Source organism: Gallus gallus, chromosome 4 (assembly GCF_016699485.2).
Source record: "Gallus gallus isolate bGalGal1 chromosome 4, bGalGal1.mat.broiler.GRCg7b, whole genome shotgun sequence".
Taxonomy (NCBI): Eukaryota; Metazoa; Chordata; class Aves; order Galliformes; family Phasianidae; genus Gallus; species Gallus gallus.
The window spans coordinates 72,947,137-72,969,292 of NC_052535.1; the positions used below are offsets into that span (position 1 = coordinate 72,947,137).

At 41.2% G+C, this 22,156-nt stretch overlaps 1 protein-coding gene across 2 annotated transcripts; it reads right to left on the bottom strand.

Annotated features, from left to right (window-relative positions):
- On the bottom strand, nucleotides 1-20,029 carry SLC34A2 (solute carrier family 34 member 2). 2 transcript variants are annotated; one of them, NM_204474.3, is made up of 13 exons: nucleotides 19,990-20,029; nucleotides 14,567-14,681; nucleotides 14,331-14,465; nucleotides 13,703-13,831; nucleotides 12,721-12,864; nucleotides 11,990-12,101; nucleotides 10,242-10,437; nucleotides 9,536-9,631; nucleotides 6,872-6,992; nucleotides 5,998-6,165; nucleotides 4,517-4,633; nucleotides 4,305-4,429; nucleotides 1-3,552 (listed from the first exon to the last, which is right to left on the bottom strand). In NM_204474.3, exons 2-13 carry the CDS (start codon nucleotides 14,670-14,672, stop codon nucleotides 2,977-2,979), a joined length of 2,025 nt encoding a protein of 674 aa, NP_989805.1. In that variant the 5' UTR covers nucleotides 14,673-14,681; nucleotides 19,990-20,029; the 3' UTR covers nucleotides 1-2,976. The 2 variants fall into 2 exon arrangements, with proteins under 2 accessions (NP_989805.1, XP_040554611.1); XM_040698677.2 differs by having other exon boundaries at nucleotides 19,263-20,029.
- Nucleotides 20,030-22,156: the final 2,127 nt, after the last annotated feature.

Below are 22,156 nucleotides of genomic sequence, written 5' to 3' on the forward strand. Positions count from 1 at the left end.
TTTTTTTTTAAATTTCTCTTTATTTTTACATTCAATGCATGAGGACAGACAAGATGAGTGGTCATGACAAAGTATAAAGCCGTATGCTGTCCCCAAAACAGTAAAAGACAAAACGTGTAAGAGTTTAAAAAAGCATTTTAGAAATCTTGTGTTTCCAAAATTCCTCATTGCAGAAAATTCAAATCTTTTAGAAAAGTGGAGTTCTGCTTCCTTGCTCATGAAGCCATATTATGAAAATACATAGAAATACACAGGTGTTTTTCATCTGTATGCTAAGAAATCTGTCTCTGCATTACTAACGATCTTTATGTAACCTATTGGTGGAGCCAACAGCCTCCGTAATACACAGTATGCACAGTTACAAACAATTTTAAAAGTTATATTACAAAATATACAGTAGTTCCTTTTTACATTTTTATAGATAACCATCGTGTGGTTTTCAAATACGTACATATAACACAATCACGAGCCTTTTTCTGTATAACTTATGAAAAGTTCTGTACACTCAAATAATTATAAATAAAGTGAAAATAGTTTTTGTTAAGAACAGGAGGGACGTTTTCCAGGACATATTGTGCTGTCAAGTGTTAAACAGAAGTCTGTTTTGGAATCTGCCTAAAACAACAGCACAATATGGCCTGAAGTTCACCAGCAAGGAGAGAGGAGGGTACAAACTCAATACATCATAGGGGAAAAGTTACAATGAGGAACATGAAGTACTGATATGTCTGACTATAATTTTCACCCTGATTCTTATGTAAGAACTGCTTATCCTCTGATGTTTCGCTGAGAGTTATTATCACTGTGCTTGACAGCTTTACTTCAAGATGCAAAAATAAGGTGCATGCTAAGAAATGAGGAAGAGTAGATGGAAATGTTTCCTGTTTCAATGAACAGTCAATAGAAATTCAAGACACCTTTGAAAGAATTCTGCATTTTTCATATGTTTTTTCTTTTTTTTTTTTTCCTGTCAAAACAGAGCATGGGAAATGGAACTTAAAGAAACGCAGACTGTCAAAGAATTCAAAACTGTGAAAATAAAATGAAGAAGAATTATTGAAGACAATTCCACTTCGAAAATGAAATGCTGGCAAAATTCTGTTTGAACTATATGGAGAAAAAGTACATTTGAAACAGAATAGTTTGGTAGAACTCCATTCTCTGTTACTAAACCCACAAGGAGCAGAACTATACCAAAATTAAATGCTTTTGAAAATTCACTCTGATGCTAAGCATTTTGTCACTGGCTCATTACTGTAGAAACAGTTGGAATCTCAGTATGAATTCAATTTGCAAACATGTTTTAGGCAGCTTAGTTTGCTATTTGAATGCAGCCTACTGATCCTAGTTCTGCAGAAAACTACCAACTATTCAGAAGTAAATGCGTTATAGCAGCACTGAGTGGCTATGCTAAACTAAGGGTCCTCTCAGTATTCCCATTGCAAATTTAATCTACAACTGAGCCATGCAAACTGGCTTTATGTGATACTGATTGGCCTACATTCCACCACATGATCTTTTCTCCATTAGTGGTTGGACCCCAGGTTCTATACCATGCTCACTCATATCTAAGTTATTAAAGGCCAGCAGAAGTACTCAACGTGTCTTTGAAATGCTCTTTTTCTGACATTGAAATGATACCTTTTGTCAGTCCACGATTCAGTGCTGTCTCGTAAGCATTTACTAAATCATCAGTAATGTAAGACCTGAGCACAAGCAGCTTCACACCAAGTGCTATACTATCTCTGGATTGACTACATGTGCTATTGACTACACTACTACTACTAAAGGATTTTATTTGGAATTTGGATTGCTACATACAATTGCCAGTAAAATTCACATTATTTCCAAGGAGGGTGGTTCAGAGCACACAGTGACAGTGCAGAGTGAACAATCATTTCTCACCTGTCAGTGCTGCTGCATGTCCCACACTAACCACAGTCTGTTCTCCAGGTTCTCTTGTAGCTCTAAAGCCAGTCTTCACTATATATATATGTGCTATATTTAAATGCCATTTTGTGGCTCAGTCCCGATTGCAGACAGACCTCATGGTGTCAGCCTGGAGTTGGGCAGCTCTCTACACACCTACGCCAGTCACTTGTCCTCCCTCCTGCACCTTTCCTCTAATTGTGCCAGGACAAGTGCTTATGGGATTACTCAGTGGACAGGACGGGGGAGGACTATGCAACCACACCCTGAGTCCACAAAGCTCTTTCACAGCCACCCAGTGTCTCTAAACCCAGTGTTTAACCTTCAGCAGGCAAAGTGATCAGCAATTAATTTTTGGCTTTTAGCTTGAAAAAACAAAAGACAGCAGCTCCTGTCCCTGGTGTTAAAGGAGACGAGAGGGCTCTAAATGGGCTTATGCATACCCTTATGCCAGACTAGGACTCCCAGAGCTCCTGAGGTACGTCCCAGCATTTCATTTTCCTCCACACAGACAAGAGATTTTGTCCATACTTGGAATATTGCTTTCTATTTTGACCACTGAACATAGGCCAATGAAAACGTTTGGATTATTTTTGGTTGGTTGGCTTTCTTTTTTACTTTTTTTTCTTTTTTCATTTACAGAACCTTTAGGGTATCGTAAAGTAACTTCTACTGAATAAGCCAATAGGCCAGAAAGGCTGTTCTACAAGTGCATTGTTGGGTTGACTGGTTTTTAATTAATCATGCTCCTTTCATCCCTCTCTTCATAGGACTACATCAAGATTTCTTTGGTTGCTACTGATAGCATTGGATGAATGTACCACACAGTAGATGCTCTGTAAGCAAATCTGTCTTTAGCTTTTCAACTGGTCGTAGATTTTCTAGGGACTCTGTCAAGCTTGTTTGACTCCATTCCTTGATGAGTGATATATCACTGGCTGCAGGAACCTAACAAAATATTCACTCTGTTCTCAGTGCATTGTTCAAGGTAGTTTTCAAGAGCCTGACTGTCCTATGCTTTACCTCTGCTTATGGGTTGATCCGCTACTATAAGGCTGTGTTGTTTGTGCCTGTTTTCTCAACACAAGCTGCAGCTGGAGCCCTTCTTACACCTCTTTCTTCATCAGCCATTGCAATGGTGTTTTCATAAACCTCCATAGTTTTTAGCTGATTATCTTTGGCACCCTCCTGTTCTGCATTGACTTTGCAGCACTTGCAGAATCCGCAGCAATGCTTCCCACAAAAGGCGAGTGAAGACATAATCATATTGTCCCAGGGCTCTAGGGAGTGCATCCAGATGGGTAGGAAGTCCCAGTTTTGAAGCTTCTCAGGCAGTGAATGTGGCCGCCTCGTCTGCATAATATTAATTACAATCACCGCAATAAACAGAGCCAGCAGGGGAAGGCAAACACCCAAAAGAACTGGCCAGCCCGCCAGTGACAGACCAAATACAAACAAAGGCAAAAGAAAGAAGCAGATGAGAAGATAAAATATAGCAAACCATCTGTACTTGGCTGTTATGTTTCCCAAGCTCTTGCTCATGCGGATTGGCAGCCGGGTAAAAGGCAGCGGGTAAAACAGGATAATCCCAGAGACATTGAAGAAAAAGTGGCACAAGGCAATCTAAAAGCAAAAACATTTGAAAAGTTAATTACCTCAAATGACATTAAATAGCCCTACCCACACAGTAATAACTTCCAGTGGTAATGACTTCATAGTTTCCCTTCTCTTGCTCCTCACTTTGATCTTTTTTTGTCTTTGCTTCTATTTCACTGCTAGGCCTTTCCTAGCATGAAAAAAAGTCTTGGTAGTACTTCACACATTCTATAGATCAAAGAAGATAAATAGGCCACTGGCCAATAGCATCTGGAAACGAGAGAAGCCCAACGGAGTCAAGATATCTCCCTGCACACAGAGAAGTTTTAAAATGCAACACTGTACTGAAATAAATTGAATCCACCAGAAATAAAGCTGGTAAAGCAAGCAACTGTCAGGATCCTAAGCAAGGAACTTACAGATATCAGTAACCTTCAAAGAGGGTTACCTAAGAGAGTTGTCAGATATGGGCACTGAATTCAAAGATGTTGAGATTCAATGCTCTGCAGTCAAGTGGCCAATCCTGCTGGATTTCTGAATTAATTCAATCAGATCAAGCTAAATTTAGGAAAGATTTTACTATATATTGATACTCTAGGAATGCGTAATAGAAGCTTTTTTGCTCTAGTAGCTGAAATTAATGAGCCATGATTAGTACCACACATAGAATCAAGCTCAATATGCAGGACATATTTGTATCAGAACTAATTTTGTCAGGCTTTTATTCAGAAAAGTTGCAGCTTCTAAATAAATTCAAAGAAGCACTGGTTTATACTGACCTGTAATGAATATTTTAATGTACTCCCTGGGCTTGCTAAAGCTGCAAGTATAGCTGTTGTGGTTGTGCCAATGTTAGCTCCTAGGGTGAGGGGATAAGAACGCTCAATGCTTATAACACCAATGCCTAGAAGAAAAGAAATAGCATTAAGCAGTTTTAGAATGATGAAGAAGATAAAAAGTGGGGATGAGGAATAACACACTGACAACTTACCAACAAGAGGTGTAATAGCAGACGTGAAGACAGAACTACTTTGAACAACGAAAGTCATGCCAGCCCCTGCAAGCATAGCCAGGTATCCAGCCAGCCAAGTAAAAGGAAATGGGAAATCTAGAAAAACAGGGGGAAGACAATGCCTTTAGAATAACAAAACATTCCATGCAGTCATATAACAGAGAAAACCCTACTAAGCATTTTGAATGTGTATATATTGCTTGCATATTGTCAAAAACAAGACTGGAGGTCAGAGCCAGTTCTACTACTGTAATTTGTCCTGTCATTTGTACTCTCTCCAGCTTTCCACCACTGGACACACTGTGAGATGGATGTTAGCCTAGGTAGACTTTTGTCCTGACCCAGGGCAATATATATGCTGTAATACAATTAGGTGCCAGACATGTTTCCACTGAGCTCAACTCAACACCTTCTAATTGTCTAGGGTTTCCTGGCTTTGGCAACCAGGCACTCGCTTTGTAGATGGGATCTTCAAAAGGCTCTGAAGACCACCATGCTAAAGTCATAAGGCTCCTAACTAGCTGCGAGCTGAACATCTCCTAATAATTCATTTGTTACTCTTGCAAAGAAAAGCTAATCACACCGATTAGAGAAAATAAGTACAACGTCCCTTGTAGTCTGCAGATTTATGAGTGAGCCAAGAGGTCAGGACTTCATCAGCTGAGATGACACAGAGAGATTCTGAGCAAATCACAAATGAACAGTAATTGGCCACTTTCTACCCGTTTGTTTTGATTTGGGCAGTGATCTTTACCCAGGAGAAGACAGAATGGGGACCACTTTGTTGTCTTCCCCATGGCTGTGAGCCCTCTCACACAATCAGGTGTATGCCAGGACTGCTTTTCCCTGGTGCAGGTCCTGAACAATCCATTCAATGGAAAATGAAGAAAAGGCAGCCAAGTGGAAAACAAAACAAAACAAACACCTTAGTTTGCACACAATGAAAGCAAAAGCAAAAATCACCTGGATAACACAGGGGAAGACAGAAACTACCAATATGCAGGATTGCTTATCTTACTGAGGAGAAGGTTAAAGAATGCAACGTGGCAATTAAAGGAAAATAGATCAAATAATCTCTACATACGTCTGTCAAACTTACTTTAAAAGGAACGTGCAGACCTTGTGTGCAAGTAGGTAATCATGATCTCAGCACTTCAGCACTATCTTTTGGGGATGTGAAGATTACATTTCTAACGGCTAATGATTACACATCAGGAGCAGAGCCTGGACTTTAGTCTCTGTTGCTTTTAATCTGCAGTTCACAAGCGAACTGTTCACTAATACATTTTTTTAAGGAAGAAAATAACGTGCTGAACTGAAGAAATATTTAGAGGCAACATTTCTGGTTTAATATTATTTTCTTGAAACTGTTCTGCAGTAACAGAACGGGAGATGTCAGCAAATGTACCCAGTGTCCTTGCTATTACTAAGAACAAGCTTCAGGGGAAGCAGGTAATTACCAGTGTTGATTGTCTTCTTGATAACACTTGCTACTTGTCCTTTAAGCACAGAGTTTAACAGCTTAACGATCATCACCAAACAGGAGCAAAGAACAAGCAGGGACAAAGCCAGAAGTATGAGACCGATGGCAAGATCAGGCAGGTCTGTTTCTGCAAAGAGATGCCGGCCTGGAAAAAAGAAAAGGAAAACAAATCGGGCCTCGTCTCATTTTTGTTTCTGATCCCAAGGCCAGCTCTGGTTTTCATGCACAGCCTATGAAAATGGGACCAGAGCATACATGGCAAAAACTGAAAATGCTGTCTCCTTTTGCTGCACAAAATTTGTTTCTGAGAGGAGCTCTTACATGACACTTTCATAAAATATAAAGCAGGCACATCTGCAGAGCAAGAAGTCTGGCTGACCACGTGCAGCTTCGTGCATGGAGGGAGAGTACAACAAAATGAGGAAATCATAATGTGCTCCTAGCTGGGTTGTGGGTCAGCAAGAGATGGCTATGTGCCAGAGAACAGCTGTTGAAATTCTTGAACAGCACACCTGGATGGAGATACCCAAGCAACTGCTACAGCAAAGTAATTGTAACTGTAGCACCAAGTCACCTGAATAGCCAGGGTGAAGTGATACTGAAGACCTCAATTACTGATACTAGGGAGCATGGAAAGAGATCCATGTACTGCCAGCTACAGTGATGATGCTGGTAACTCCAGCTGTAAAACAGAGCACAAGCTGTTTTGGCTGCAGCTGTAAAAGTATCCTGTGTACACATACAGGTGAATGCCTCTTGATACACCTTTAAAGTGGTCTATTAACACCATTAGAACAATATGTATCTCTGTAAAGACATTATATCAAAGGCAAAATGGTTCAACTACTTACATTTAGTGATATATTCTGTTTCAGATATGTTTTTCATGGTCCACGTCACATTTCCTTCTGACCAGCAAAGTTCAGAAGACGTGCAGTTCTCTGAAGGTGGAATTGTGACATTCTGCAGTGTCTAAAGATTGCCAGAGAAAGCAGTTGATTCAGGCAACTACAGTGTTCATTAAGACCTCATACAAAGTTGTAGGTTTTTTACTGCAACCAAGACTTCATCAACTAAAGGAAGATTTGTAAGCTGGAGTGCAACTCAATTGCACCCCATTAATGACATGACAGATTTTCTTGTATTCTCCAAATAAACAACTGTGCTTTCACTCAAGTTGTTCAACACAACTTTTAAAGGTGAAAAATATTCCCCAAACCTTCTACATCATTACAATCATAGCACCACAGTGGCAGGAGCTAAGAAGCTTAATAACTGATCTCAGGGTTCATGGAAAGAAATTCACATCAGCCTGCAGCTGAGGCACAAAGGCATTCCTTTCCAGTTACTGCCACAACTTCCTTGGATCAAAACAATTTCTACCTCTTTACTGTCAGCTTATCTGCAGTTAATTGTCCAGAGGCTGTGGAGCCTCCTTGGAGATCTTCAAAAGCCGCCTGGATGTGCCTCTGGGAACTCCGCTTGGGTGCATCCCTGCTGGAGCAAGGGTTGGAAGAGATGGCCCCTGCCCACCTCAGCCACTCGGTGATTCTGTGATGCTGAAATGGTCTGATGAGCATTGCACAGGACTGTGACTCAGACAATCCTAATATTAGTGCAGTATCTGCTGCTGAATGAGCATAGCTTGGTCACAATGCCTTTATGTGCCTGTTTTCCCACCAGCAGTAACACAGCTACTACCTTATTTTCTAAAGCTCAAGGATTCTCTAAGAGCTAATCGTTTTCATCATGATTAGTACTAGTACTATTGACTTGAACCTGAATTTCTCTTTATAAAATACAACCTTGCCTACAGGAGCTCCAGCTGATAGTCCAGATGACACTAAGTCCACAGGTCCTTACGTAGATTAAGAAACAGTTCCGTGACTGAACTGTACTTCCCCATATCAATATAGCTAACAGCAAAATGGACTCTGAACTACACTCAGCTGAACAGGAGCTATCTGTAAGATATGTTGGAGTGATACTCTGTTTCAGAAATGGAGAAAGAGAGATCACATCAGATCCTATTTTGTTGCAGCATTCACATTCCCCCTCCAGCTAATGCAGAACAGCCCAAGATAGACAAAGTCAGGGGTGGCCCCACAACATCAGGGAGAACCTGGTCTCCAGCCTGCTGAAAACATCAGCCAATATAATTACAACACAGTTCTCTGAAATTCTTTCAGAGAATGTGGTATCAAAGCAGCTTCATCAGACTGAAACGTCTGTCCTTATCTTTTGCTTTAAATACACCCAGTCTGCGTACATTCCTCCTTGATGCAAATCTATTTAAATATTACAGCCAGAAATTAGTTTAACTTACTAGGAATGCAAATCAGTTAAATATCTTCCTCTTCTCCAACCAAGCTCAGTTCAAACTTGTAGGGGTTTTGTGTGTCTGTGTAATTTGATTGTACACTGGGGCAGTGATTATATAGCCAAAACACAGTCACCTACAGAAAAATTGTCTAGTGTTGAAGTGCAAACTCAGCCTATGCTCCCTGTGCCATCACTTGCCTTCTAAGAGCAGGAGGACTGCAGAAGGCCAGGGCGCAGGCCTTGCTGAGCTCGGTGCAGCAAACAGGGCAACCAAGAGCTGCCAGGGGGCTGGAAGCAGTAGGCCTGCCCCAGCCTCTGCCTTGCCTGGGATTAAAGACCCAGTGCTTCAGTAGGGTAACCCGAGTGGAGTTTCACATTAGCATGGCTCTGCTCCTACCACTATCTCCCATAGCTAACATTTCACTGGCCATCCAGACAGTCATTCAATAGGAGCTGGGCTCCTCTGAAAGTGCAAGCACTGAATTTTAATCTCTGCTGCGTGTCCTCAAGTATCTTCTGCATTATGACTTCAGGAGTTAGTTTTATACATACGCTAACAAGTAAAGGTCCAAGAGAATGCTCTAGCTGTCAGTTTGGCTGAACAACACAAATCAAACACAGCTCCATGGCCAACCAAAGTACTCATTGGTGTCACCCTGGGCAACAACTTCCTTCATGCTGCAGGGTTACTCAGGTGAAGAACAAACGATTTTAGCCCCAGAGAGGCTTTGTCTGAGGGCAGTTTTCCAAGAAAGATGAGGTAACCAACTGCAAGCAGATTACTCTAGCACATATTAGACTAGGTGCTTAAATTGGACAGATGAATGGTGGCCAAAAAGACAGTTTCTTGGTCCTCCATTGCAGATTTTTTCCACTTTCAGGGAGTTGATAGAAGTACCAAGTTTAAATGCATTTGATCGTGAAAGAAGTGAAAGGCTTGACTCCAAACCACAAGTTCTCATAAGCAAGGTCCTGCATGGTATGGTACCTAAAGCAACCAAGTCAAGCTCACCACTGGAATGCCATGTTTGGTTTAAGTGATGCAAAAGCTAGATTATATTGTCTTCATTCTTCTGCTGCAACAAATACTCATTTAAAAATCTAATTTCACATTAGTACGATAAGAAGTGTCAGCTACGGATCAGTAACATCTTTCCTAGGGAGCCTGACAACTAATTTAACATAATACTCACCACATTGGTTTCAGTTATGCACCAAACCTTTACCAGGCTTTTGTTTTTTGCTGATTCGTCATTAGTAGCGATTGCATTTATTACAGATTTATCAAGCTTTAAGAAAAGAAAAACAAACAGCATTATTTCAACTTGCATCACACACTTTTGTTCAGCTCAACTCACATGACGACTTTCTTTTGGAAACTGAACCACGTAAAGCTTTCATGACCATCCCTAACACTGGAGCTGCTGCCCAACAGGGAGGAGGGGCTTTACTCCCAGAGAAGGTTAAATTCTACACACACACACACACACATGCTGTGTCTCATTCTCCCCAAATCACCCACACATGTATCTCAGCCATTTTATTCAAGCAGCTACGCTGACGTAACTGCTTAAACATGTTTACTGACATTTTAGGATCTGCACGCTATTCATCTGGCCTCCAGCTGCTCCTCCAGTGGTGTGTAAGTTTCCCATAATTTACGTTATTTCTTCAAGTCTTATGCAGATCTTCTGGATGTATTAGGTTGCCTCAAGTAGTACTGTCTGCCAGTGTCTATGCAATAGTCTGACACTCCATCCATCCCAAGTGTCACCTGCCTTCCCAGCCCTCCTAGCTAGGTCTGTCCTCACTAAGGTGAAATGTGGAAGAAATAGAAATGGGAAGTATGGAGCTAGGACTCTCTGTATAGCAACTTAATTTAAGAGCTAAAGAGCTTACCTCGATGATGAGCTTTGTAAAAGGGTCTGTGATGACTTTTAGTAGCTCAGGGGCATCTTCACCACTTTCAAGATGAAAAGACTCAACTATAACATTGGTGAGATGGTAAAGATAGCCAGAAATGACTTCAATGGGCAACAATGCAAACACAGCAAGCCAGTTAAAGAAATCATGGATTGTTGCCCCAGCAAAGGCCCTACAAGAAATTAAAAAACAGAGCTGCTTTTAATTAAACAATATGTGCACAACTTCCTTTTAAATATGAAATCATGAAAGTGGGGATGAAGCCAACTTCAAGACAAGCATTATTTCATTTCTAAGGTCCCAGAAGGTGGCAGCTTTATTACTGCTAACCAAGCAAGAGAGTCAGCTAAGGTCACTGAAACAAGAAAAAACAAGGAAAGACAAGCGATCCTGAACACAAGGCTGCACAAGTACTCAATTGAAGAAGTGGCTGTATAGCCTACATTCATTTTGCCGCTCACCTACTGTTGATACTTTTTTGATCCTGAAACAGGATTTGCCTCCAGGACCTACTCTACCTGACTCATGTAGAAGTGGCTCTTTGCAGCCCTCTCACACGCTCTTGCACACTGCAGGTTTGTCCTCCCAGCTTCTCCTCCACAACCTGAAGAGCCACAGCTGTTTCCTCAAGGGCACTCTTTCCCACATGCCTAATAGCTGTTTCCTAATAGCTCTTAATTCTGTGCAATCTACCTATATTTGTTTTAAAATATAACTCCTTAAATTAAGCATTGTAAAGGAAGAAAATGTGGAGGAAATATTCCTTGAAATGGTAATCCTGCAATTTATGTTCCAAATTGCTTGAGGGGAAATTAGGTGGAACATTCAAAGTAGGACAACAAAAGTATTGAGAGACCAAAGTGACTGTTAAAGGCTACAATGAACATCAACTTATTTACCCTTTTTTTACCTGACCCAAAACAAAAAGGCTATTTTGTCACTGGAGTTTAAGTCTAACACAACCAAAGACAGCACATCTTGTAGAAGTATGCTTTGGTACTTCACATGTTCAGTATGTCATAAACGATAAGGTACCAAAGTCTCATATCCCTCCCAAGTTTACTGCCATGAACTCTTCTCAAGGATAATGCCAAGTGGCAGACTTGTCATAATTGGACAGTGAGAACACACCATATTTTCTATGGTTACCATCTTTTGTTTATTGTAGACTTCCAAAACCTTGAACACTGATGTCTCTCTTGAGTAGAATAGATCAAAATAGCGTAATATCAATCTACTAACTCCTGTAACTAAGAGGTAATCAAAGGTGGGTGATGTCATGGAAGCTTTCTGAAACTTTATCCTTGTGTAAGATCCTATTAAAAATGGTGGACTTTTATAAAACCACAAAAATTTGAAGGAACACAATACACTTTTGTTCAAGTATGTGAAACCATACACCTAGATATTCTACTTTGGCCATGGCAGGAGTGATGACAGCTTACAATTTACTACCCTCTGAAAGAAAATTACAGAATTGACTTCATTACTTCCTTATGACAAAGAAAAACAGAATTCTTCTTTTTTTTTTTTTTTCAATCTCCATTGAGATTTAGAGGTCATAAAAGTTGCTTTAGAAGTTTGCTTGCAGCTTTCATAACCAGACATTCAACTTCTGGACAATAGAAGGATTGAATGGCTGTAGTAGTGACAGGCAATATAGAAGAAAACTTACTAAGAAGGAAGAAAAGCAACTTTTCAGATCTAATGTTTAAGTACAATACCTTCTAAATTCATTCCTGTCCCCGGCTTGCATGAGCGCCACAATTGTGTTTGTAACTGAGGTGCCAATGTTTGCCCCCATAATGATAGGAATAGCTGATTGTACAGTCAGCACTAGAAAGTAGAAAATGAAGCATTCAATGAAAAAAAATGAGATCATCTGTGAGCTATTTGGTCCAGTAAAAATTAACCTATATTAAGACCACAGGGACAGACTTCCTTCAATGTCACTAGGATAAGGGACTCCAATCCAGGTATGTTTGCTTTAATCACGCCCCTTGGGAAGGTGGCATTCCAACAGTCTAGTGATCCCCACTGTAGTCCCTTGTTATCTCTTTTCATCACACATTAGAGGGACAGAGCAACCGCCTCTTCTTCCTTAGGCATAACCCACTTTCTGAAGAATTTTGAAATGTTGCCAGAAACAAAATTTGGTAACTGATTAACACAAGAAAGGTATGTGGATACTTCCAAAGTTAATGCATTCACTGCCAACACTTCCAGTGATTTTCACTGCAGTTATGAACATTGTTTCACTGTTTTCTGCAGCGCATTAACTTTTTCTCTCTGGTTTTTTTTTTTTTAATATCAAAGGCTACAGCAGTGAAAGTCTTTTCCTGCAATCCCTACTCTTAAATCCAATGCTTCTACAACTTCAGCACAGGTGGGAACAATTGTATGCTGCACCAAGATTTGTGGGTGATCTCCAGGAAGGCACTACAAGCAGACTTACGTGTAGAGGACACCATGCTGACGATGATGGATGAAGAAGTGCTGGAGCTCTGGACCATCACAGTCACCAGAACTCCTATCACCAGCCCCGCAACAGGATTAGAGAGCACTGAATCATCTTTAAAAATGTCCCCTGCTGCTTTACCTACCAAAACATACTCTCAGTTAGAGGAGTACAAAGTCAAGTCAATACGAATTAGCAGAGCATTTAAAGACCATTCAACCATTTAACATGATAAATATGCATCCATGCTTGCAAGCAGAAAAATGTACAAGGTGATGTAGCCCAGGGATCCAAATTCAGGTTCTGAAGTCTCAGTTTATCAGTTATATACCTTATGTTGTCTCATTTCAGTGACTACACAAGTTCCAGTGAATTCTGCAGAGAACCATATAAAACTAGCAAAAGAGTGAAGACTGTAGAGTAAGAAAGCATAACTGTAGAGTAAAAAAGCACACATGCATAGATTTAAATGCTATTACTGCTTTGATGACTTTTGGTTACCACGTCAAGGAAAGTTGTTTTAATAATTCCGAGTAATACTGTTCCCGTAGCTTTCCAGGTTGCCAAAAATCCAGCAAAAATTCTACAGAAGCTCACATATTTATTTGAAAACCACATCCATGAGCCAAATTCAACCCTTAGAGAAAGGTAAATGTAAAATTACATTTCAACAGTTTTCATCTTTGAATGATTTAGGGGACATTTCAGTGCTGAATGCTTCTGTCACTAAAGTAACAGAGCTTCCTAAGAAATTGAGAGCAGTCTCTACATCAACAGCTCTTTGGAAACTTAGAAACAAACGTCCTTTCACACAGAGGAAGGTCAGCCTTCACGCAGAGATACTTCCTTCTAAACCTACATCTCTACAAATAAATCTGGCATACGCTCTTTAAGAGTGATACTTGCAATTTAGTGATTCAGATGAGATTTACTGCCCCATTCATAGCTTATTCTTGATACTTTAAATGCATTTTCATACCTCCTACTAGTTGAAAAGCAGAGCTCAGTACATCCAGAGAACACACGAACAAGTAGAGTAATCCAAGCAACATAATGAACTTTCCAATCCCATAGAGTACACGAATGATTTTTCCTTTTCTATCCAGTTCTGCAAAACAAATACATTATGCATAAGGAAACATGTTTATTTATCTGGTGTTCTCTCCAGAACAGTTTAGTGCAGAAGAAGAGGCTATGGAGCTAAGTACAGTGTTGTGACCCCTGCATGTAATTAAATCCAAAAGTGCTCTTCTTAATCCAAATTTTAACTGTAGAAGCAGGCAGTTCATTTTCCTAATGAAGTCTCAGAATGACCCTTAGTTTTACACATTCATCTTACTGAATAAAGGAAGTTCAATATGAGCCTGAAAATAAGATCACACTACTTTTGGACTGTTTTCCATATATCCCCTTTGCTTTAAGGAAGGTAAGCAGTATGGTTTCCAATTCCTTCTTAGCAGCCTGAATGTCATATCCCAGCTTCACCACTGGGGAACGTGAGACAAAGTGTAAAGTCTACATCTGAAAACTGCTCAAATCCTAAATTCAGACATCAGAAATGATGGAAAAAATAAGTGCACGTAACTTATTTACTGAGAAATGTCTACCTGACCACTTGACTCCAGTGTCCTGCAGTTCTGGCAGAGCCCATGGGTCCTCTTCTTGCCTTGTCTCATCTATCAACGCTATTGTGGAAAATGCAGGTTGAATTTCCACTTTGTTTCCAAGTGAAGCCACGTTGCCTGATGAAACAGAACATTAAAAATGTTTTAATGACTTTATCTCTTCTCCAAGGAGCCTCAAACATACATATTTCTGTAACCTGCAGGTCAACACACATTACCTTTGTGATTTTCTCCTTCTTTTCCAGCCATGTTCTGGTTTTGTTTGGAGGAATCACCAATATAGTTATTGGTTTCAGGCTTGTCTACCTCAGGCCAAGGAGCCATGATCTGTGACTAATAAAGTAGAGCTGATTAAAATTCATGTGCAATCAACAAATACAACTTAGAGCAAGATATGTGGGAAATATGACTAAAAGAGATGGAATAGAAGCAACTTGTCCTCGAACATGGATTTTTACTAATCTTTCTGAATTATTCCTTTATTATTTGTGAAATGGAGATCTTAATTACTTTTGAAATCACACTGTTGATTTCATTTGCACAATTTACAAATTTAAATATATATATATATATGTCTGTATTTTTGTTCACTTTCAACTGGCGTGAAAGACAAGTTTTCTCTGCTTTCCAAACCATAAGCATTTCTCTAATTCATTTTATCTTCTTTCAGCAAAAAGCTTTACTTCCTTCCATCTTCAGGTTTTGACTGATTACCAAACTGGTAATTCATTCTTCCCCTACTTTGGGTGCTCACATATGCTAAAAAACAAATCTTCTTGTTGCCTTTATTGATTCATTCCTATGGAAGGCTGGATGGCAATGTGACCCTGGACAATCTGAAGGAAGACCCAAGCTCCAGAAGCTCCAGAGCCATCCCTGCTGAAGGACCAGACAAGAGCGTCATCAAATAGCAGTAGCCATTTTCAGGTCTGTATTTGCAGCTTCAGTTTCAGTCAGCTCATATAGTCTCTCTCCGTGAACCGCTTCCTTTCTGACCCATTTTTAAGGTCAAGCATTTAGCATTCATTATAATGTTGTCCAATAATCAAACATAATCAAAATAAGAAATCGTGTGGCCAAATCCTGCTGGTTTAAGTAAAAGCAGAAGTACGAGAACATGTGGCAGTCCAAGGCCAGGCAAGAGCTGAGGAGGCACATGTTTCTTGCACCAAAACTTGGGAAGACCCAAATCACTTACTTCAGCAACACAGGGAGCCAGAGAGGTGGAGATTATGGGGGGCAAGGTGATCGTGGGGCTCCTAGTGATACATGATATTTTTACACTCCCGGGCCTGTCATGCCATTGGTTAGCCCAGCCAACATGACCCAGTGGAAAGAATGGAAGAAGTGAACCCTACGCAGAAAAATCTCACCATAGGACCTGTTTCTTCCACCCTCTCCACCACACATGCCTGCTGGCCACCATGCCTTGCACCCACATGACTGAAACAAAGGTAAGCACATTTGCCTGCAACATTCCTCATAAACAAAGCACCTGCCCCCAGCCTTCAAGGGCAGGTGAGCATATCAAACATCCACAAACAAGGATCAGCTGTGGTTTGCAGCCACTCTTGGGGAGTATAATTAATCATTTGTTTAATCATAATCATTTTGGTAGATGATGTTTTGTCCCTGCCCATGTTAACAGCCACACATCCTACTCCTACAGCTGGGAAGGAAACGGCACAGACAACACTAGCAATATACCACTGTAGCAAAGCAAGTTATTGTTTTCTGCCACTGCCCAGATTAAGAATTTCTACCATTCCACATTAGTGAGAAAAGCATTCTACAATCTCATTAGCAAAAGATATACTTTTGCACATTTGTTATCAGTGGCATGAGATCCAGTACAGTTCCTAAGACACACCAAGTACTCAGAACAGATGGAGGAAAATTGCTCTTGCTTGTTTCAACAAGGTTTTTCATCTGCTTGGAGCAGATTCTGGTATTTTCATCCATGCCAGAACAACCTCCAAGCCCCACCTGTGCCAGAACACCTCAGTCTTGTCAAACAAGTTTCAGTTATACACATTCAGCACTCAAAGAGCTCTGAAAAAGCGCAACTGCTCAGCACAAATGCTCCTCAAGTGAAATGCGATCATGAAAATGCTCTGGAAATTCAAGTACAAAGTTATATTGCCAACGTACTCCTTGCCACGGAGAAGTACAGGATATACTGGATAGCACCAGTCTGGGAGGTCACCAGTATTTTTACAGCTCTTTCATTAACTTTGGTATGAAAATGAAAGATTCAGCCTGTATGATTGGAGTATGGAAACTGAATTGATGCATTTGTTATGGAAACTGGAGCTTGAAAACTTTGGCAGAAAAGCAGCCTGTGGTTCTCCGACATAAACTCTTCCAGTTCAAGAATTCAGCATGGCATCTTAATAAACATCACTCACGTTCCTGAGGTGCTCAGGATCCCACAGGTACGTCATGTATTATTATTGTTTTTGCTTTATATGATTAAATACTCTAGAATGAGAATTGAGCACCTCTGTGGCGGAAGTTTTTTTTTTTATATAATTATGTTTATAAAATTATTCATATGAGTCCTGGCCAACCTCTGATTTGTTAAGGTAGACTTGAGTACTGGACTCCCTAACAGTATTTGCCTCGTGTGGCTGGGCTTGCAGTGGTACTCCTTGGCCCCAATTCCATGTAACTGCTATCAGGATGGACGAAAGCAGACCCACACAGATCCCTGAAGTGCCACCCAGATTGTCAGCTTTCTCCAGATCCTAGCTCTTGTTAAACGAAACAGCGGAGAAGATAACTTATAGCTGATAACTCACAGCTGATCACTTACACCTGATACTGCGGTTGTCAGAGTCCTGGCCACAGCAACTTACTGTTAATTGATCGCTGCACTACAAGGATACAATTTTCCCTTCAAATAACTCTTTCCTGCCCTCAAAACGAATATTAATATCTTGAGAAAAACATGCAGAAGACAATCCAGATGTTGTGGAGGAGCAGAGGGTGACGGGGCTGAACACATCACTCTCTGCCCCTCAGATTAGTTGACATCAGGCCCAGCACCATTGTACACAGTGACTAGGAAAACACTAACAGTGGTTTCCTTTTGAGCACTGATGACAGCTGTGAAGGAACATGCTAGAGAACGTGCAGAGGACAGGCCTGTGCCCACACAGGCTGCCAGGAGGAGCTCAGCTAGACCCCAGGCACAGGCTGAGTGTGCTGCTCGGTGCTGTAATGAAATGGGAGCCTGATTCCCCTGAAGGTGGCAGGTCACAACGTGCTATGCATATTGCAAAGGGCTGAAAGCTAACGCCATGCAGGCTGTAACCCAGCCTGTGCCAGCGAGCCACGCAGCAAAGCCTCTCACAGCACGGCACGGCAGGTATAGTCTTTCCTCTCCTTCGGAAAATGCTAACTGCATGTGACGTCCTTTCTGGCTGCAAAGGAAACTGAAACCTCCCGCTCCTCAGGGGGAGATCAGCACTAACGGAGGGAACAAATGCTGCAAGAAAATGTGAGAGGTATGAAGTCAGAGCCACGTTCTCTCCCTCACTGCTGCATGTCAGAGTTAAAGTCCAGGGAAGGACAAGAGCGACGCTTGGTGTCACGCAACGCCCGCACTGCTGTCCCCGGCCACTGCACAGCTGTAACAGCGCTGCTGCTGCTGTAGGGCTCCGTGTCATTCTGTCTTAAAGGAGCAACAGCGACAAATCTGTTTCTTTTGTTGGACTTAACACAGAGAATACGAAGTTCCATTTGCACATGCCTGGACGGTATTGTTTGTACCTCTCCACCCGTGACCATCCAGTGAAAGGGCAGGTTGTGCCCGAAGTGAGACCTACAGAGCTGTGAGCCTGGAACACATCTCACCTGACAGGAGCAGATCCAACGAAATCACGTTTTTTCTGGGGAAATAAAAAATCCCCGGGTTGCTTAAGCAGCTCCAAATCAAGTTTTGGCTTCAGCCAGACTCTCCACACTTCTCTCCTCTCCCAGCCTTCCCACAAACACATACCACTTTCTGCCATCCAGACCATGCTACAGTTCTTATGCTGAAAAGGCAGTTACCAGCTAACCTGAGATCCAATTCTATGAGGTAGTAAAGATTATTATTTGCTACACATATTTTATAGCAGTAAATACGTAGCTACACAGCAATCCTTCTTATGTGCAGTTGGAAAAAATACAGCTTTTTCTCAAAATGTATCATCTCAGACAGAGAAGCAAATTATATTGAGAAGGGAAAGACTTTAGCCAGCACTAATTAATTTAGTTTACATTACTTGACAGTTCTACTCAAGAGCCCATTGCAGCCACAAAGCCCCGAGCGCAGCAGAAGAGAAAATCGGGCAAATAAATGCCAGATAGGATCCAGCCTCAGAGCAAACCTCAGCTCTGCCCTGGCACCTCCTGGGGGCTTTTTCTCTGGATAAGACAGCAGGCTCACCCACCTGTGGGAGCTTTCAACCAATGCAGCAGCAAATGAGAAAAAAAAAGGATGTGTGAAAGCTGGAAAAAATAGTCAGCATTGCACTCACTGCTTATTCCTATGCATCCCTGACTCTTTTTTTTTCTCACACCTACCACATGGCAAAGCTAAAGGAAAAACAGATAAAACTAAGAAGAACACAAACGTCTAAGCTAGTGCAGAGAGAAAACAAATCCCAAACGTTAATTTTAGCATCCACAACCAAGCAAAGCTCCAAACAGTGCCACTTAAGAGCCAGAACAGAGAAACTTCAGTGACCTGCTTGAAACGCCCAGGAGGTATTTATTTAAATCAAACTATTCCCTCTTCTAGAATAAAGCAACAACAAAAAAACGTTCCCAGCAATAAGGAAACCCAACAAATTACCCCATCCCAAAGACAAAAACACACAGCAAAGATTGGAGAGAGGAAAGAATAATGACATTAAAAAGACTTACTGATCTAATGGAAGAGCTGCTAATAAAAGTTACTGAGAAACCAGCTGATTTCTGTCTACTGTCACATTAGTTGAGCTAACTGCATTAGACTAATGTATTCCTTCTACCCCAGTGTATCAAACTGAATTAGCATAGGAAAATGTTTCCGTGGAGAAGAGCCTGGCCCTGCCGTAGTGCTGCACAGACTGCGGCTATCTGCGCCGGCACATGGACCGACAGTATTTCATTCCAATGTTTCATTAATCATATCCCGGGCATTTTCCAGTATCCAGTACCACCGCGACTTAAAATCTCACCGCTTTCCAATCCAAATAGTAGTGAAAACAATAACATCTCATGTCATAGGCAGTTATTATTTGTGTTTTTCTTTGTTTTGCTCGTGACAGCTGCAAATACACGGGGTCTTTTCCTACGAGATTTCATTAAAACAACAACCAGTGACTTGCAAACAAAAAGCGGCAGAGTTTGGTTTTAGAAGCACAGTTTGTTATCACTTCCTTAAAATATAAATGCAACGAAGCACACAAGCTGAAAATGCTACCAACCGGGTGACATTTCACACGCCCCTCCTGCTCCCTACATTAGCCCTCTGCTGCCTTTTCTTGAGCTGTGAAAGCAGAGCTGTTGATATATCAGCTAATTAAGTTTAAAATTTTGGGGAAAAAAGAAAAAGAAGAAAACAAAATAAAACGCACAGCACTCCTTGTTCTTAGTTGGCTCTACTTACCACTTCTTTCTCCCCAGGCAACAGAGTGAACGGACCGACTGGGCAGCCACTGCAACCTGCAATATATATAGACAGGTGTTGAGCAAAGTTTGCTTTCATCATTACGCAGTAACATTTTTACAGTCCGAAGGCAGTGCCTACCTCAGTAATCACGATCAACCCTTTTTCAGAAGGAGTGGGCAGCAACCGACAGTGATAAAACTACAGGCTATTTCACACTTATCACATTCTAAAAAATGTCCCATCAGCACTTAAGTAAGAGTTACGAATGTGTTCATGTGAGTGCTGTGGGACGGTTTGTTCCAGCCGGAGAAATCACAGTCTGCCTGATCACTCAGTAATCTTTTTTCCAATAGCAATTTTCAAACAATATTTTGCAATCTCAGAAGTCTGTCAAAAGGATGCAGAGAAGTGGCAGTACTGTTATTTGCCTGTTCGGGTGCCTATTAATCTGCCTAAGAACAGAAGTGAAGGGGAATCAGATAAAACGCGGTGTAAGTAGGAAACACGTAAGAACTTCTTTGAGAACAGAGGATGAAATTTCCTTCTTATCAGTGCTCTGTGTTTACGATTAAGGGGAGCTCATTAGCATTTTGGCTATGGTTCTCATTCTAAATGAGTTAAAGTTGTAAGGATACCTTTGATAACTGCATTCGGAGCACTATCAAGGAAGATTACGATAAAGAGATATGTTATCCAATAAATACAATAAGCTATTACCAAGTAGGCACAAATCACTATTTTACTGATGATTTTAACGGGGAACTTGATGGGCTATCTCAGGCATCATAGTTTTATTCTCTTTGAATTCTTACTGTTTCAGCAGGTGATCTGTACTGAGAAAGTAAGCTGTAAAGCAGCAACTGAATCAGCAGATCTGCTTTGTCTGTACATATGCAGTGCTATCTCCCTGCAGCTCAGTGACTTAGTAACTCAGCAAGAAAAATAAAACTCTTGCTTTTTGCACCTTTCAACCCATTAGACACCCAGCCTTTGGAGCGGGGGGCCAGAACCTGCTCCTCACCTACATCGGTCTCAGAAATGTTTAGTATGTGTAAGCGGTGGCTGCACAGCCCCATCTGCAGATTCGCAGAGCACCTGCTGGTGTAAAGCCAACCGCTGCCTTGACCCTGATTACAGGTGATGTTGGAGCCCAAGGAGACCCGAAAATAGCCTGAAGGGGAAAGAAGTGATAGGAAATGGCCTCAAGGTCCATTTTCATAGGCTCCGTTTTCTTAACAAAACTGTCCTTTAATGCTGCCTATAAAAATAGTTCTTTATGATTGACGACCTCCACCTCAGCAGTAGCTGAAGCTTTTAACTGGGAATCTTTCTAATTCTGTAAGTTGTGGTTTATTCTCCTCTGAGTCACTGTTTGTGAAACCCAGCTCTGATGGTGAGAAGTGATGCGATGCTCACCTTTACAGGGCCAGGCTGGGACTCAGCCACGTGTGGTGACGTCTTAAGACAGGATTTTTATTCCGAGGCTGCTCACTTGCTAAGTACAATATTATGCACTGACCACGTTAATGTCTTAGGCTGGGATCAGACTCATCATGTTTCCAAAAAATTTTTGGAAGAAAAACCTAGTCACTTATGGAGAGGCAGGCAATGCAGGGTCTGCCTCTGGCAGCCTGGGGCAGGTTTTCTGCTTTCGGAGCCTCCATAAGGAGTTTCAAGGGATGAAGGAGGGTGTTTGTTGTCCCAGGAGTCTTTGCCTCATTCAGGATCGAAGGAGAAGAAGATTAAACACTTCACAAGACACCAAGCAGTGAGAGCTATAGCCCAATTCACCAGATTTTCATTCTTCAGGAATAGATTCAAGAGATGATGCTACTGAAGAGGACCAATTTAATTCCTTTTTCCTCTCTTAGGGGCCATGGACCTTATACCAAAAAAATACTCCTGGATAGAGAATGTTTACTAGAACAAAACATTCAAATAAATGTCAAGAGTTATTACTTCCTATCACAATAGTGCTAAATTACTCTGCAGTTTCTTGGAATCAAGCTTCCCCAGCCTAAAACTCACCAGAGACAGTATGGGTTGCAGAAGGTGCAACCACAGGTAGCATCTCAAACAGAGAACAAGAAAAAATTCCTGGCATGTGCAAATTCAGTGTGAGCTGAACTCTGCCCAGGTGCTGTTCTGTGTTGCAGGAAGCTAT